The sequence below is a fragment of the Meles meles genome, chromosome 13 (assembly GCF_922984935.1).
Source record: "Meles meles chromosome 13, mMelMel3.1 paternal haplotype, whole genome shotgun sequence".
Lineage (NCBI taxonomy): Eukaryota > Metazoa > Chordata > Mammalia > Carnivora > Mustelidae > Meles > Meles meles.
In genome coordinates, this window is record NC_060078.1 from 35263339 (window position 1) to 35281324 (window position 17986).

Sequence of the window (17986 nt, forward strand, 5' to 3'; positions counted from 1 at the left end):
AGTGGTTTAATGTTGCTTTTATTTCCCTTGCCTCAGGAGACATATCTAGGAAAAAAGTTGCTACAGCCAATGTCAGAGAAGGTACTGCCTGTACTTTCTTCTAGGATTTGTATGGTTTCAGGCCTCACATTTAGGTCCTTAATCCATTTTGAGTGTGTTTCTATCAGTAGTGTAAGAAAGTAGACCAGCTTTATTCTTTTGCATGGAGCTGTCCAGTTTTCCCAGCACCATTTGTTGAAGAGACTCTTTTTCCCATTGCGTGTTGTTGCCTCCTTTGTCAGTGATTAATTGACCATTTTAATTGTGGATTCGTTTCTGTGCTTTTTATTCTGTTCTGTTGATCTGCATGTCTATTTTTGTGCCCGTACCATCATGTTTTGGTTACTGCAGCTTTGTAGTATAACTTGAAATCTGGAATTGTGATAACTCCAGGTTTGTTTTTCTTTTACAAGATTGCTTTGGCCATTTAGGATCTTTTGTGGTTCCATACAAATTTTAGGATTGTTTGTTCTAGTTCTGGGAAAAAATGCTATCGGTATTTTGATAGGAATTGCATTAAATCTGTAGATTGCTTTGGGTAATACGGACATTTTAACCAAAAGAACAACAATAATTGTTCTTCCAGCTATGCGTATGGAATGTCTTTTCATTTCTTTGCATTGTCTTGAAGTTTTTTCGTCAGTGTTTTATAGTTTTCAGAGTTTAGGTCTTTCACCTCCTTGGTTAAGTTTATTTTTGGTTCAGTTACAAATGGGATTGTTTTCTTAATTTCTCTTTCTGCTGCTTTATTGTTGGTGGGTAGAAACGCGACAGGTTTCTGTAGATTGAGTTTTGTATCCGTGGCTTTACTGAATTCATTTATTAGTGCTAATAGTTTTATGGTGGAGTCTCTGGGTTTTCTGTATAGGCTATCATGTCATCTACAAACAGTGAAAGTTTTACTTTTTCTTTACCAATTTGGGTGCTTTGATTCTTTTTTCTTGTCTGATTGCTGCAGCTAGGACTTTAGTACTCTAAGTGGTACGAGTGGACATTCTTGCCTTACTTTTGACCTTAACGGCAAAGCTCTCAGTTTTTGTTTTTGTTTTTTTTTTTTAATTAAGATTTTATTTATTTATTTTTTTAAGTAAACTCTCTCTCCAATGTGGGGCTTAAACTCAAGACCCTATGACCAAGAGTCACATTCCTCACCAACTGAGCCAGCCAGGCACACCTAAAGCTCCATTGAGTATGAGTTAGCTGTGCCAAGATACCCATTTTCTTGTTGGCTGTTAGGTAAATGGCATTCCCTGCTTCTAAAGGCCACTCATATTTCTTGGCTTCTGGTTTCCGCTTTCTTCCATCTTCAAAGCTAGCAAAGCTGGGTGGAGCCTTTTATATCCCTTTTTCATCTCATTTTACTAACCCATCTGGAAAAGATTCTCTGCTTTTAAGTACTCATGATTAGATTGTCCCTACCCAGATAACCCAGCATAATTTCCTCGTCTTAAGACCTGTATCCTTAGTCATACCTGCAAAGTCCCATTTACCGTGTCAGGTACAGTAGGTACAGGTTACAGGGATTATGGCGTAGACATCTTTGGGGGCTGTTATGCTGTCTACTACAGAGTCCATGTTTTTTTTCTCCCATTGTACTTACTCCAAAAATTATTTTTATTGGTTTGTGGCTTCATTGATACTTGTTTAATTTTAAACAGTATTCCTTTGGTTTTGCTAGATAAAACTACTGTAAGCGACTAGTGCTTCATATATGTTGGTAATAAGAATAAATGAATGAATAAATACATATGCTCTCAGATCTGATAAATTGCACATCACAAAAGTAGAACAAACTCCAGAAAGACAAACAACTATGAATTGTGTCAGCAGAGCAATATCCTACATTTTAGAGGGAATTGTTGAGTTTATGGAATGGTTAAACGGGAGGTAAGGAATTTCATTATCAGTAGCATTTTTGTCCTTTTTGAACTACTGTAATTGTGTAGTGGTATATCAAGACTCAGTTACAAAAAAAAAAAAAAAGACTCAGTTATAGTCTTTTGTGTTAATTTAAAGGGGCCATGAGAAAATAAAATGGAAATGTTTCTTCATCCCTCAGCATCTTTACAGAATCATGGAAATTTAGAGCTAGAAGGGATCTATGGCCAATTCTCTTGAACTAAATAAAGTTAAGATTGCTGCCTAAAAGAAAGATAGGCTGAAGATTCTAGAATTTGACAGGGTAGCTTAAATGGTAGTTTTGAGATACAATATTGCTTAAAGTGAGAGAAAGCAAAGAGAGCAAGAATTTTTGTTGCTCTTGATTGACAGCGGCTAAAATCCATTAATTTTCAAAATGTATAATCATTAAAAAGTATTTTCCATAGGATCTCCGTGAGAATAAATAGTACAGTATAATAAGATGTGAATTACCTTAGTTACTAAATACTAAACTACAAAGTACAAAAGCAGATTTAAATGTAGAGAAAACTTTAGTGCATGAAATTGAGGTCATATGTGCTAGTGATGTATGACTTACAGGAAGTAATAAAAAGGGGGAGAAGAGAAGTAAATGGTATACTTTTAAGCTGATGGGACCTATTTTAAGGGTGGAATTTAAATTGCTGTTCTTTAAAACTTGAGTTCTTGCCCCACCCCACCCCCCAGCTATATAAAGGAGGGGGGAACCCTGATCAAAGTAGATCTCTTCCCTCCCCCTTCAGAGTATATTTCTTAAAGTAGACCAGCAAGCTGTCTTGTTTGCTGTTCCTGAGCAGAAAGAAGTGATTGATGCCATTTTTATATATTTCAACTTCCTCCCCCTGTGCTACTCATTTGAATGAGAGGAGCCCTTATAAAAAGAAATGGTGTCATAGGTTAAATGCATCTGCCTGGTTGTCTCCGCGTCCTGAGGTTGTAATCCTATGACAACATTTTATTTCCTCAACATCTTACATACAGATGTTTGGAATTTTTTTTTTCTTTAACTCAGAAATAGTGTGCTTTTATTAACAGTATTGATGATAGATTTTGAATGTTTTTACTTCAAAAAGCCAAATCTCCTAGTGGGTGGAATTTTATGAAGCACCTGTTAAGCTTTAGGGAGGAGGACCTTTTTGGCAGCAACCCAAAATACATATTTAAACAATGAGCCTGCCAAAGTCAGGAAATTATAAAACAGTTTTGAAATTGCAGAATCTGCTTTTTTTATTACCCTCAGGTTTCTTTTGCAGCTTGGTTATAAGTTCTTTCACATGGGATTTACTAATGTTCTTACTATTTTAAGACCAGATTTAGAAAAATAAAATCAAGTTTAGAGATCTCAGGTTTGGGTGATAAAAAGACCATCACATTTTAAACTGAACTGTCTTGCAAAGAGTGTAGGCTCACACTCTAAGCCTTTTGGAGGAATCTATGACTGAGGGTAGCCTGGGTGGCTTCCTTGAATGGTATTGCCCCTCGGGGTCTCCACTTTCCCTCTGTGTTGTGAGCAAAGCTAGATGAAAAATGTGCCCAAAATAGTGTGAAAAAGCTGGACACTCAGAAGAATGGGGGAAACCTGCAGTGGGTGTTGCTTCGTGGCATATTCTTTTTGACCTGGATCTTCCAACCTCTGAAATCTCAGATTCATAATTTCTGCTTCTGCTTATAAAATTTAAATTCAGGGACCCAGGGGCAAGATGGCAACAGTATCGTCTTTGTATATCCCAGCGATACTCTCTGTATAAATTTTTTTTTTTGCATTTGTAATTATATTGTTAAGTAGCGCCCCCCCCCCTTTTAGCTGTCATTTTAAGTTCTTTGATTTCATTACACAGAGCAGGAATCACTTGAACTTCACACCTCCCTCACAGTCCAGCAAACCAGGGAGCTTTTGGTAAAGGGTGGTTGCTGAGGAGGGCCAGGGCAGGAGATGAACCGAAGGGAGGGGAATGAGAATGTGATCAGAGCATATGTTACCTCCAAGTTCGCCAAGACTTCTGATGGGAACTGGTATACATTTCCCAAATTTCTCTTAGGGAAACATTTCTGTAGTCACGGGGAAAAAAGGGCAGAAAGGGAAGTACCATTCGGATTCTCTGATCTTTTTGTATTTTCCAGTTCTTTAGGTCTTCAACCAACATTATCACTCTCTGTTAAGTATGACGGAGTGAGAATCGAAAAAATCTAAAGCCACATTTCCGTAAAGTAATTTGGCTTTTTATTCTTCTTCTAGGACACCCATCCTGCTTGAAATTTTGTCCTGAGTTAACAACAAACGTCAAGGCCTTAAGGTGGCAGTGCATCGAGTGCAAGACGTGCAGCGCATGTAGGATCCAAGGCAAAAATGCAGTAAGTAGGGCACATGGCGGTCCATCCCCAGGTAAAGGGCGAGCTTTCACTGTTAAGGTGTTTCGTTTTTGTAGACTGTTGCTGTTTTCTTTTTAAAGTTTTAAACACATGTGATGTCAGATTTCAGCAGGGATCATGCTACCCCTTCATTATATTTTGTTATTATTCATGGGCTAAGATGAGAATTTGTGGCCTTTTACAGCTTTTTCGGTCTCAATTACTCTCTACTATGTTATCTTACAGGATAATATGCTTTTTTGTGACTCCTGTGATAGAGGATTCCATATGGAGTGCTGTGACCCCCCACTTTCCAGAATGCCAAAAGGTGAACTTTTAAACCATAGTTAAAATGTGTTTTATTACATACGCATTAGCTTTGTCCAGCCCAGAGGTATGCAGGTTCTGTAAGCGTTTCTTTGCCCCTCCTACCTGCCTTATTCCTGTGGGTTTGGCACAGCTTGTGAACAGAGGAGTGTAAAAGCATTTAGTTTGCAGGTAATGTGTATAATAAAGACTCTAATTCGGACACAGGGATAAAGAAGAGCATTCCTCTCCCAAAACCATTCCCTTATTAGAATAGATTAGGTAGGTCAGAAGTTCAGAACATTCTCTGTATTATTCAGTACCATGTTCAGAGGTGAGATTCCATAATGTTGTAATGGTGTCTCCAAAGTCCTATGACTGGAGCCATCCCACGTTTCTTGGCCCTTAGTCGATAATTTGAACATGAGCATCTGAACCATTTTATCTGGATATATCCGTATGGTGTATGGATTTCTGTCTCTATTTGTTCTGTAAGTCAGTCTAGCTCAGCCTCCTTTCCCTCATTTTATAATATATTAAACAATTAAAAATAACTGCCTCTTTATAAAATGTATTCACTTTTTATCGTGAAAGATTTAGTAAATACAGATTGACAGAAAGGAATAAGAAGAATCAGCAGAAATTCCTTCCCACTACACACTTTTTTTTTAAAAAGACATGGGAAATTCTAAACATGTTTTTGTAATCTTACGTCTTCTCTCCCCACATTAGTAAATGTTCTACTAAACATGGTTTTTAATGAGTGCATAGTACTCCATAGTATAAAGCGGGTTGCACACCTGGTGACTGACCGCAGTAATGCTTTGTGGGACAACATACATGTTTTGTTTAGAATGTATTTATTTTTTTGACAGAGACACAGTGAGAGAGGGAACACAGGTAGGGGGAGTGGGAGAGGGAGAAGCAGGCTTCCGGTTGAGCTGGGAGCCGGATGCAGGGCTCGATCCGAGAACCCTGGGATCATGACCAAAGCCAAAGGCAGACGCTTAACCCACTGAGCCATCCAGGCGCCCTGCAATATAGATGTATTTTAAACTCCTCTAAATGTGTTACAGGCAAGCTGGTACAGCATTCTTAAAATTTTGAATTTGCGTCCTTTAGGTGGAGTACGCATGTTCACCTGGCCCCAGTCTCACTCCTTCTTGTCTTGTATTCCAACTTGCTTCAGTCACATGCATTATCCCTGGGTGGTTCCTGAACATATTTGATTTTGCAACCCCATGTGTAAACAAACCATAACTTACTTAACCGGTCCCCTATGGTGGACATTACAAATGTTTTCAATTTTTTCCATCCACAATTATTTCCTTAAGATAAATTCCTAGGGGAGGAATTGTTGGATCAAAGGCCATGCACGTGAAAAGTTGTATCAGTTTTCGGACCCACCACCAGTGTGTGAGAATACCTGTTCCCCTGTATTTTTGTCCAACACTCACCATTACTGTATTTCATTCAGTCTAAGACACATTAAAAAAAAAAAAAAGGATGGTTTGTATAGTCGTTAGTGTCTCAGATTCAGTGAAGTACAGTGCTGTTATTTAAAATTTTGACCAATTTGGTAATAGAAAAAAAGATGTCTCATGATTTTTTTTTCTTTAAGCAGTGAGATTGAAAGCATTTTGTGTTTGATTATTGGCTGTTTGTATATCATCTTTGTAAAAAGCTTGTTTTTAACCCATTAATCATTTTTCTCTTAGTGTTTTCACCTTTTTCTTACTGATTTGTAGAAGCCTTTTATATTTTTATGTAGTCAAATCCATGAATCTTTGTCTTTATGGCTTCAGTCTTAAATGTCAGTTGTGCTAAAAGTAAATAAATATCCACATATTTTTCCTGATACTTGTAACATTTAATTTTGTCATAACAGTCATCTGCCCAGAATTTATTTTTATAAAGGATAGGAAGTAATTCTTTCCCTTCCATATAGATGGCTGTTTGTTCTATCAGTACTTCACTGAGTAGTCATTTCATCCTTTCCCCACTGACTTGAAATACGACCTTTTGATATGCTAAACTTTTCTATAGGCTTCCGTTGTTTTGGTCTAAAAATTCTTGCCCAATGACCTGTTTTCCTATTCCAGATGTATAGTTTTAATTATTGCAGCTCCACAGTACTTAAAAATTCTGTTTTAATTCAAAAACTATCTTTTATACTGATATTTTCTTTTCTTTTTTTCTTTTTCTTTTTCTTTATCTTTTTCTTTTTCTTTTTTTTTTTTAGTGTGGAAGATTTCCAGAAAGAAATAAAACAGATATTTTTTTTTTCCCAGAAACTCCAAAAACCGAATGACTTGAAAATGTGTCCCTCTAATCGAAAAATACATATTATCTGACAGGATCGGGTTTTCCTTTGTGTTTATGTGGTGGAGGGAGGTTTGGTGACACGTTGCAAAAAGCCTCAGAAGGGTTTGGAGATAGGGTCAGCCCTCTGCTCTCATCACCTTGACCCCTGGGGGAAATTGACCTTTAATGATGGCTTCCTGAGGAGGATGTGGACACAAGGGAGTGACCTACCTTCTGGAATAAAGTTCTGCATACAGGCACCCTTGGGCAGCTTATTTCAGCTGCAGTTTATAATTAATATTTTCTCCTAAAATGAAACATTAAAATATTTTTTTCATATATATATTAATTCAGGGATGTGGATTTGCCAAGTCTGCAGACCAAAGAAAAAGGGAAGAAAACTACTTCATGAGAAAGCTGCACAAATAAAACGACGATATGCAAAACCCATTGGACGACCGAAAAATAAATTAAAGCAACGATTGTTGTAGGTTGAGATCTTATCAAAAGACATCTTTTATGTTGTGCTTTAAAATATAGGCGATTGTAACCCCCTTAGATTCCACTAACTTTTTAGTGTCGCTTTACAAACTCAGAGGATGAGGAATAGTTCTCCTTCTGCATAAGCTGTGGAAATTTTTTGAAAATAACATTTTTAATTACAATTGGCATTTGGGGATCTTCTGTTGGCAGTATCTGTGATACAGCAGGGCGGAAGCAGAATGTAAGAATTGGAAACAATCATTCTGCCTCCTTTATTACTGGCTGAACATTAGAAAGGCTTAATTATATAAATATTTTTATGGAAATTTTAAAACAAGAGAGGGATTTATTCACATCTATGAGTGGATCCATTTTTTTTTTCACTCCAGATAGCATTTTAGAAAAAAATACTTTTCTGGTGATTTAGTATTACAGCCTTTAAGATCCCTTGTATGATGTAGGAGCCTCTGAGAAACCTGTAAATGACTGTCCTCATGTTTGCACACACAGAGTTAGACAGAACCATTTGGTACGTGCACATGTGTGCAGACATACATATGAAATAACACGTCCGCAGTGGCCTGCACGTGTACTATGATAACCTCGTTTCTGCTAGCCTGTGGCCATACAGTTGCCATCAAAGCCCAGTAGAACATTTAGCAGGAGTTACTCAGAGAAGTCGAGGAAAGATAAGGGGAGAAATTGATGTGTTTTTTTTTTAAACCTTCAGAATATAGAATTGATTGTCAACACATAGGGAGTTGCATATATGAAGGAGTTCTGTCGCCGCCTCTTCAAGTTTAGTGAAAGGGTCACTGTGCTGTAGAAATGAATAGATGTTCTGCACACACTGTGAAGCCATTCACTGCCTTACCTGCTCTCGGAAGAACCATCACTCCTGTACCTCTGTCTCCCAGCAGAGAAATAGAAAATGCATGTTCCTTTATAGAGTTGTTTTTTTATTTTTTTATGAAAGCCCTTTAACTGGTGGACATTTTTAAATGGAACTTTTGTTAATTTCTCGAGGCAAACATGAAACATTTATGAATAAAATCTTTCATATTAGCATCATTTGAAGTAGAATTATATGTTTTTGCATTCATCCTGTGTAAGCATTGTTCTCAAAATGGGACTGTATCCTCAGGGCCCAATTAAAAAAACCAAATTAGGATATAAACTTTCTAAACAAAGGACACAGCTGAAAATTGCATCTGGCACCAGTCCTAACTTTTTGTTTGTCCAAAATTGTCCTTTGAGCTTAGGAATTTTTAAGACAGTCTAGGGAGTTTTCCTTTTTACATGCTTTATAAGCATCTTATCCTTTCTGGGCAATCGATTCCAGATAGAGTCCAAATGCAGCATTCTAATGGGAAACATTTTAGCTTGGATGATTGTTTATTGGTGACCCTTACTGCTACACTGGCGCTCTCCAGTGTTAACCTGATTTGGCTGGAGCATCGGTTTCGGGCAGAGCTCCTGGCGGCGGAGGGGCCTCAGATGAGCCCGGTAGCTCGCCCAGTTGATCTGCCCCAGAACCCGCCGCAGCTGACTGCGGAAATTGTTCGTTGATGTGCAGGACCACCACCACCCTGTGCTCGCCTCTTTGTGATGAAGATATTTTTATAATGCAATATCATACCATTTTCAGGCTTCCATTTCTTCATTATGAGCCTTCAGCTAAATTGATAATTTTTAAAGTGCATTCTTGGGCCCCAGCACTGCCATAATTCACATGCAAATGTTTCTATTGTATAAAACTCTGCTGCAAAATGGGTAGCTTTCCAAGCCCTAGCCTGAGGTGAAGGCAGGCAGCTGCTGCTCCTCTAAGCAGCTGTGGTAGCAGAGTGGCCTCTGGTCTCTATGGACCACACAGCTGGATGGGCAGAACCAGCCTCAAATGAGTTGAAATAGTGTACAGAGATTCTGATGCCAAGTACCTGATAAAGACCATGGTAAATGTGCTGCTGCTTCACCAGACTTCCCCATGTCATGTCTGACCCGCTGTAGCTTTTCTTTAATCATCTCTTCAGTTTTTGCTATTGTTGTCCTTTTTTCAGCAATATTTTATGCTGTAACTAGTTGTCTCCTCGACGTAGAGAGTATTATCGGTTATCTTACCATCCTAAGCATAAACTGCAGAGAGGAAGAGGGTATCTTCAATGTTTTAACAAAAACAACAAAGTAGGAAGTTCTAAACCTGCCCGAATTCTACTTAACATGTCTTGCAGCTGGGTTAAAATTGCTTCTCACTAGAGATAAGATGAGCTTATTCTTTCACTTCTAGATCATACTTAACGACTTAGGTCCTTTAATACTTTTTAAAAAGATGTAGGAAATCAGAATGACTTGGGGCCCTACCCCAAGGGGGTACCATTTTTATTGAAGTATAAGGAAAGCATTGCATGTTCTCTGAGTCGCTTCAGAAATTGTCTTAACTTGCATTGCCCCTGGGTCCACGTGGCTTCTTCCAGTCCCTCCCGGATGGGCCCTGGGAGAATCATGACATGCACTGGGAGTGGCCGCTCCCCGTTTGAACAGAGAAACACCTAGATGGAGGCACACACACAGACATCGTTCTTAGGGTTGCAGTTCGGCTTCTTAAGTTTAAGCACATTGAATGCATCTAGTTGCTATAAATTTGTTTTAGCTACCTTTCTAATTCTATTACTGAATGCTGATACTATTCTCTAAATTTTTGCCTAGGTCTGTAACCAGTGATGAAGGATCCATGAATGCATTCACAGGAAGGGGGTCACCTGGTAGGGGTCAAAAGACTAAAGTCTGTACCACACCTTCATCTGGTCATGCTGCATCTGGGAAGGACTCAAGCAGCAGATTGGCTGTTACAGACCCCACTCGGCCTGGTGCCACCACCAAAATCACCACCACCTCCACCTACATTTCTGCCTCTACACTTAAAGTTAACAAGAAAACCAAAGGGCTCATTGATGGCCTTACTAAGTTCTTTACACCATCACCTGATGGTCGCAGATCACGAGGTGAAATAATAGACTTTTCAAAGCACTATCGTCCAAGGAAAAAGGTCTCTCAGAAACAGTCATGCACTTCTCATGTGTTGGCTCCAGGTACCACACAAAAGTTAAAACCTCCACCTTCTTCACTTCCGCCCCCAACCCCCATCTCTGGTCAGAGCCCCAGTTCACAAAAGTCCAGCGCCTCCACCTCTTCTACCTCTCCCCAGAGTTCCTCTAGCCAGTCCAGTGTGCCCTCCTTGAGCAGTCTGACTAAGAACAGCCAGCTGAAGGCACTCTTTGACGGACTCTCTCATATCTATACCACTCAGGGACAGTCTCGAAAAAAGGGACACCCAAGTTATGCACCACCCAAACGTATGCGTCGTAAAACTGAATTATCTTCCACGGCAAAATCTAAAGCCCATTTCTTTGGAAAAAGAGAGATTAGAAGTAGGTTTATTGCTCACTCCTCCTCCTCTAGCTGGGGGATGGCTAGAGGACGTATTTTTAAAGCAATTGCTCACTTCAAGCGAACAACTTTCCTTAAAAAGCACAGGATGCTAGGCAGATTAAAATATAAAGTGACCCCTCAGATGGGGACCCCCTCACCAGGGAAGGGGAGCTTGACAGACGGAAGGATTAAACCTGATCAGGATGATGGTAAGCAAAAGGTCAAAGCTCCAAACAAACCTGCGTCCCGTCCCTTTCTCCCCCAACCCCCCGAAAAGAATAAACCAATCAGTTCCTATTTGTCACATAGGTCTTAGCTATTTCTCTTGTTCTCACTTCACTTTCATACAGAAGCAGTGAAACTTTGACCTTTTTCTAATGCTGACTAAACCTCCAAAATGTTGTTTTTTTCCAACTAATACTCTCCCACCTTTTATTATTTATTTCCATCCGTAGTGACACTAGGACCCCCAGATGCCTCCATAGTGTTGCTTTATGGCTTTGTAGTCCCGCATGAGTAGCCACTGTCGCGCTTCTGCCATGTACCCTGCTGTGTTGCCGCCTCGGCCGGGGCGCTGCTCGCTTCTGTGCTGTCAGTGCTTCCCGCGGGGGGGGGGGGGGGGGGGGGTTCAACTCCTCATTTCCGCTCCCTCTGCTCCATTGCTTTCTCATGACCAAGATCATCCTGCTTCCTTCTCCACAAAGCCTGATCTGTGATTCTGTGAAGTGTGCTTTTGGGTGTGAGTGTGTCTGTGTGTGTGTTCACCGTAGGGAGAAAACGGAGTTCATGATTTCATTTTAACAAATTGGCCCGTTACATTTGCTACCCTTTATAAACCAAAACCAAAACAAACAAACAAACAAAAAAGAACCAAAGTGTGTCATTTCGACAAAGCGATAGTTTTTTGTTTTTTGGGTTGGTTTTTTTTTTTGTAATCTCAAAGGGATAATGGGAATTCCATAACTAGACATTGATACAATGTCTAATCTCAGTTGAAAAATACAATTTTGCTTTGTATTGCTCTTACTTTCCCTCATTTGTTGGAACTATAAGAAGATGACAGTGGTAATTCAAATAAAAATTTGGGTACAGCAGGGAAAGGGCACTGCCGGATCTTTTGAGCAGTGCTTAGATATAAAAGCTTATAAAGCTTTAAAAAAAAAAAATCCCTATTTGCCCACTATGCTAATTTGGTGCCATTTTGGTAATATATGGTGGTTACTCGTGATTCAAGTCAGTGAATGCACTTTCTGCTGGTTTTGAATGACAGATACTGAACTCAAAATAAGCATCAAACAAGAAAGTACAGATATAAATGTGATTGGAAACAAGGATACCGTTACCGAAGAGGATGTGGATGTTTTTAAGCAGGCCCAGGAACTTTCTTGGGAGGTAAGGCCAGGATACCACATTATATAGTAACAAGGACAATATGTGATTATTATGTGTGTGACGACTATGAAATTACTGCTTTGATTTGATAGTGAATCCCCCCTCAGAATCCTTTGTGGTCCTTTAACTGTTACCATGATTGTTTTTGTTGACTCCAGCTTCAAAAGCAGAGGGACTTCATAGAGTTGTCTCCACTCTCAAAAGTTGATAAGGGCTCAGCTGGTCTCACAAAATAGAGTAACAGTAGTTGAAGCAGACTTGGAAAAATGCTTCTAAGTTTAAGGGACTAGGTCTCTGATCATTTTCGTGGAAATGTAGAAAATAACAGTTTTAAATGGTTAAAAAGAGCATCGCTTTTAAATTTACCAGTGGTTCTTCCAGCACAGATGGCCAGCCATATGAAAAATGTCTCGTAATTTTAACACTTTGGCATTAAGACAATATTGTGTTGCTTGATCAGTTATAATCTCTTTCCTTTTCATTGTCCAGTAATTTGTTTAAAGGATTCCACTTAAAAGAGTAACTCCAGGTAGTTTATTGTCACCAAAACAGGTGACAGGTAAGGCTTTTGGACTTTGCGAACTCAGATTTATTATGGAGCATGAATTTGGTACCGTAAGCAGACCAGGTTCAGTTTATATGTCAAACTCTTCACACATGGGCTCCCTGCCTCACCTCACTCTCTCCTTGGTCTGGGGAGGGGGTTGTCTATAGGCTCTTAAGCTTCATTTTTATTAACAGCCACATGGGCTACATACTTCTTATGGTTTCTCACTTAAGGAGTTACTGGATATTTCCATTCCTCATTCTGCCCCATCAGTATGCTTTGTATTGGTTTCCTTTTACTAAGATAAATGTCAGAAATGCCCCCCAGTTTCTGGGATTTGAAGTCCTTAAATATTACCAAATTTTCAGCCTACTTCTGGCATTCATAAATAGACGTGATGAACAGTGGACCATTATCTGAAAGATGCTGTTAAACTTTAAGCCCCTTTTCAGTATGGTAACACCGGCGTTGCCTGTATTAGGCAGGCAGAGTTACTAACCTCTTGGGGCTTACTGCTTGGGAGTAAGGGGAGTAAGAGGACATGGATATTAAACTGCAGGCTTTCACAGTTGATGGTATAATCATAGTTGGGATCGCCACTAACTTCATGGAGGAATAGGAGACTGTAAGGGTGCATAACCGCCGGATCGTCTTCTAATTTACTCAGTTTTAACGCTTTGCACCAGGTCATTAAATTCATTCTGTTCAAGAGGCATTTGTATGTATTTACATTGTACTCATTTCCTGTGTTGGTAATACTGTTTCTTAACCCTAAGAAAAACCCTTAGTTTGTTTATATATGAACCTTACACAAAGTTGACGATTATTTTACAAGATCCTCTAATGTGTTTTCAACAACATGAGATCTGCCCATGAACATTAGTGCCTGTTCTTGATAGGTTTTCATTATTCACTGGTGAAATAACCAAAAGGTAAGTGAAGAAATCCTCTTCTAACACACATACTTGATTTCCTTCCTTTTCTTTTCTCTGACAGAAAATAGAGTGTGAAAGTGGAGTGGAAGACTGTGGCCGGTACCCTTCTGTAATAGAATTCGGGAAATACGAAATCCAAACCTGGTACTCCTCGCCTTACCCACAGGAATATGCAAGGTAATGGAACAGCCCAGAAGGTATATAGCTTGAATGTCATATATGTGAGGAAGGGGAATTCTCGGTTCTGAAGCGGGAATTAGATGATTTTCAGGGCATAAATTTTGATGGTTGAGTCTAAGTGCTTCCAAAACTATTAATTTTCCCGGCATCTTTTTATAGTAGTATTCACTGTTGTATGTAAACTCCTTCTACTCCTTAGTCACACAGGCATTGTAAATTTTGCCTTTGAGCTTCTAAGATGATGCTTGCTTTCTCTGGTTAATTGGACAAATGTTGTCTGTGGATAAAACCAAATAAAGAGAAAAAACACTGGCCATTGTGAAGTAGGTGGTGGTTTCTTCTCATTGTTTATTTTCCTAAGTAGGCTAGGCCTGTTCATTTTATCTCTGATATCTGACATTTTGTTTTCAAGTTTTTTACAGAAATGTAGCCGAAGAAGGAAAAATGAAAGAAAGTAGGTGGGGGTGGGTAGCCTTAAGAGACCCTTCCCCCAAGCCTTAACTTTTAGAGCCATTTGTGACTAATTTGTTAAAAATGAAGAGAAAATAATTATCCTAGAGTTTGCTTTTGTCTCTAATTAAGATTAGCTGGGAAATTGTCTTGAACTAATATATCTAAAAATGGGTATCTTGTGAACAGATTTCTTCCTTCAGGTACATCAGGATACACATTATTAGTATCTTCTGAAATGTTATAGCCTACGAAGGTTCTGGTAATCACAAACTTGAATTTCTTCTGGAGTAGATAATTGTCCTTTTCTCCACTGCGTGGGTGTCTGGCCCATCATCCCCTGGAGAAAATCGGGAGGGTGTTTTAGAAGATAAGTGGCAGAGTAAGAATCAGGAATCTTGGTTTCTCTTTCTAGCTGATAACTGCTTGACTGTGTGTTCTTGAACGACTTTTTAAAAACACCTTTGAGCTTCAGTTGTTACGGGTAATCATAGGTCATGTGTTCTGAGAGCTTTAGCTGACTTTCCCCAAAACTGTTCTACCCTTACACCCCAAAGACCTAGAAAGTGCTTCAAAACATTTTCTTACAATACTAATAGTATGTTTAAGTGTGTTTAGGCATGCATTAAAAATGTTATAATTTTAAAGGTGAAGAAAAAGTTACCATGAGAGAGAAATCTGTTTGTATATCAGAGTCAGTGGGACTTGTAGAAACAACATCTTTTTATTTTTTTTACATTTATTGCTTTAGATATATACATACATCTAATATGTATATATATATAATTATGATAAGACTTTAAAGTTACCTCATCCATCAGAAATGCTAACTAAATTCTAGTTCTTCTCTGCCTTGTAAATACACAGATCATTTTTTTAAAATAATGAATTCACTTCCCTCTGAGTAAAAGATGATTACAGTTATGCCACTGACCATATATACTATTGACAATATGACATTAAATTTGAAATATGAAAAATATTCATGTTTACCTGACAGCAGGCCATACTTGCTATTAATTTTTCAAGTAGCGGTTCCAGGTCTGAAAACCTTTTTTTCAGTACAACATTTCTAAGGAAACAAATGATTTGTTCACAAAATAATGGCAGCAAATATTATTATATTGAAAAATAATGTAAGCTTGGTATAATCTCTTTACTACTGGCTTTTTATTTTCTTTTTTCAAAATTACTTCTTCCAAATACTGTTGTACAGCCTTATTATGACTTGGAGAAAATTGAACAACATTTAATATCTTTTTCCCTAAACAATATAATCAATCTGATTCTTTGATTTTAAAATTTTAACAGATTACCAAAGCTTTACCTGTGTGAATTCTGTCTTAAATATATGAAAAGTAAAAATATTTTGTTAAGACACTCAAAGAAATGTGGATGGTTTCATCCTCCAGCAAATGAAATTTACCGAAGGAAAGACCTTTCAGTATTTGAGGTAAGCATGTGTAAATAAAAAAATTTAGCTTTTGAGACCTAGTACTTCCAATTGTTGATTATGTTCTGATTTGTTTCTAGAAGGTGCACAGTATATTAGATTTTGGCATTCAAATTTAGACTTCTCTTTAAAATATCTCTATGTTTTGGAATGTTGAACCATATTGAGCAACTATTTAGATTGATGATGAATTCCTACTTCATCACATTAGCTTTTTTGTCTTCCCCCAAATCCCTGTCTGCACCAGATATATTCACCAGTGAATTTATGATCTTCTCAGCTCTTTGTAAATTCTACTTTCTTTGGCAGGAGAAATTAGCTTTGTTCAGCAGCTCCAGCCAATGTCTGGCAGGTGCTCACTCTTCCAGGGAATTGAACAGCTGTACATATCTCCTCAATACACAACCACCTGTGTTTCCATCCATTTCTTGGCAGGGTGGATAATCCTTTTGGTGAGACCCCAGCAGATGTTGGGTCTGGGTAGATGGCCACCCCTGGAGAACTCTGCCGTTCGCAGGAACCGCTTGTGGCCATGTGTCTGTCATTGTAGGTTCCTAAAGACATTCTGTGTTTTCAGAACTGACTGAGTAGCAGAAGGTCTTCGCCTGTATATATCGTTTCATTGTTCAGTTGTGTTCTGTTGTCAGTTTCAAGGATCCAGCTTAGCTGTGTCACTTACACCTTGAGGAGACCATGACTTTCATCCTTGCCTTTTCTCAGGGATTTTTCCTTCTCTCATTTATTCTTGTTCCTCCAGTTGAGCACTTCCATTGCCCTGACTAATTCCCTTCTCTGTTACCCATCTCGATGCATTGTTTTCATGCATGGGTGCTCAGAACAAGCCTTCCTTGCTCAGCAGACACGATGTCTTTTTTGTTTTCTTTCTCTAAAATACAGTTTACTTTATTGAGTTGTTCAGACTGCAATTTATTATTCTGCCCCACATTTCACTTTGGTTCTGGTGTGTAACGTCTTGGATGATATTTAATATAAGGGAGGGTCACACACAGGTTTCTCTCACTGATGAGGCTACCTCTCGCAGACAAGCCAGAGCCCCACCACCTTTTCCAAAGGTCAATCAGAGAACACAGCAACTCCAGCTGTCTTGGGAGTTTTTTTTAAGAACCTCTTCCTCATTCTATCAGGCTCTTTTGGTAAGCTTGAAGGAAGACGGGTATTGTTGCTCTGAAGATTTAATGATACATTACTACTTACGAAAGGTGAGGCACAGGGATTCTCAGCCTGGGCACCGTGCGCCTCTCAGGCTTGATAGATCTCTGGCATAGCGGGCATCCTGTGCATGGCAGGCCGCTCGGCAGCATTCCTAGCCTCCACCCACTCCGTCCTGGTGGTATACATTGCTTCCAGCTGTAACAAGTAAAAGTTTCTCCAGACACAGTGTCACGGAGGAGGCAAAAATTACTCCCATGGAGGCCCCCTGGGCTGGAGGAAAAGCTGAATGCGAGCCATTTACTTCATCTCAGAACGTTACTCAGCCCCAACCAGGTGAGACAGCAGAGCTGTTCTCATTTGAGGCTTAGCTAACGTCAAAAGATCAACTTTCTTATTGGCTCCTTCCTTCATGCCTTGGATCCTTTCTTGAAACCAGAATGAAATGAAAATCACTGTCTCTTTGTTTCCCAAAGGCCAAAACACATCGTTGCCTTTAAGTAACCGTGAAGTAAGTCAGCATGAACCTGCTTGTGGGGTTTAAGCTCTCGGGAATCCTGGGAGAGTCGTCTTCGGGATAAAGGAGTCAGTCTTGATAGTCTGATAACAATGATTTGCTGTTTCTGGACAGGTGCTTTTGAACCATCACTGAGATCAGAGGGGGAAAAGTGAAAAACAAATTAGTTAAATTTATGCATAAAAATATTTGAAGGAATTGGATTATCTATGCCAATTCCAAATCCAAATCAAATACTTAGAGGACAGCATGTAGGAAGCTTTTCTTTTAGTAGTTTCCTAAATAACCTTTATAATAATGAAGTACAATCATAAATTAATACTTTCCTGTCTTTATCCCTCTTGAAAGCATGCATATTAGACCTTACACAGCTGATAAGAATTTGCTTCAGCATCGTCCTCTGTTTTTCTGGTTCATCAACACCGACATCTCTGTCTTCCTTTTTGTAATCTACTATCATTTCTGAAAGGACCATACTCTCAAATACATAAAAACTTCCTTTAATTAAAGAGAGA

General features: G+C 38.9%; 1 protein-coding gene across 5 annotated transcripts in view; it reads left to right on the forward strand.

Moving 5' to 3' along the window:
• KAT6B (lysine acetyltransferase 6B) overlaps positions 1-17986 on the forward strand; it is a 189235-nt gene that overhangs the window by 129948 nt on the left and 41301 nt on the right. For 3 of the 5 annotated variants that reach the window (XM_046027127.1, XM_046027126.1, XM_046027128.1), the window contains 7 exons: positions 4196-4311; positions 4555-4636; positions 7273-7405; positions 10105-11036; positions 12098-12219; positions 13763-13878; positions 15643-15784. In XM_046027127.1, coding sequence (XP_045883083.1) covers positions 4196-4311; positions 4555-4636; positions 7273-7405; positions 10105-11036; positions 12098-12219; positions 13763-13878; positions 15643-15784 — 1643 coding nt within the window. The remainder of the gene's footprint in view (positions 1-4195; positions 4312-4554; positions 4637-7272; positions 7406-10104; positions 11037-12097; positions 12220-13762; positions 13879-15642; positions 15785-17986) is intronic. The other 2 variants (XM_046027129.1, XM_046027130.1) reach the window with 2 other exon arrangements.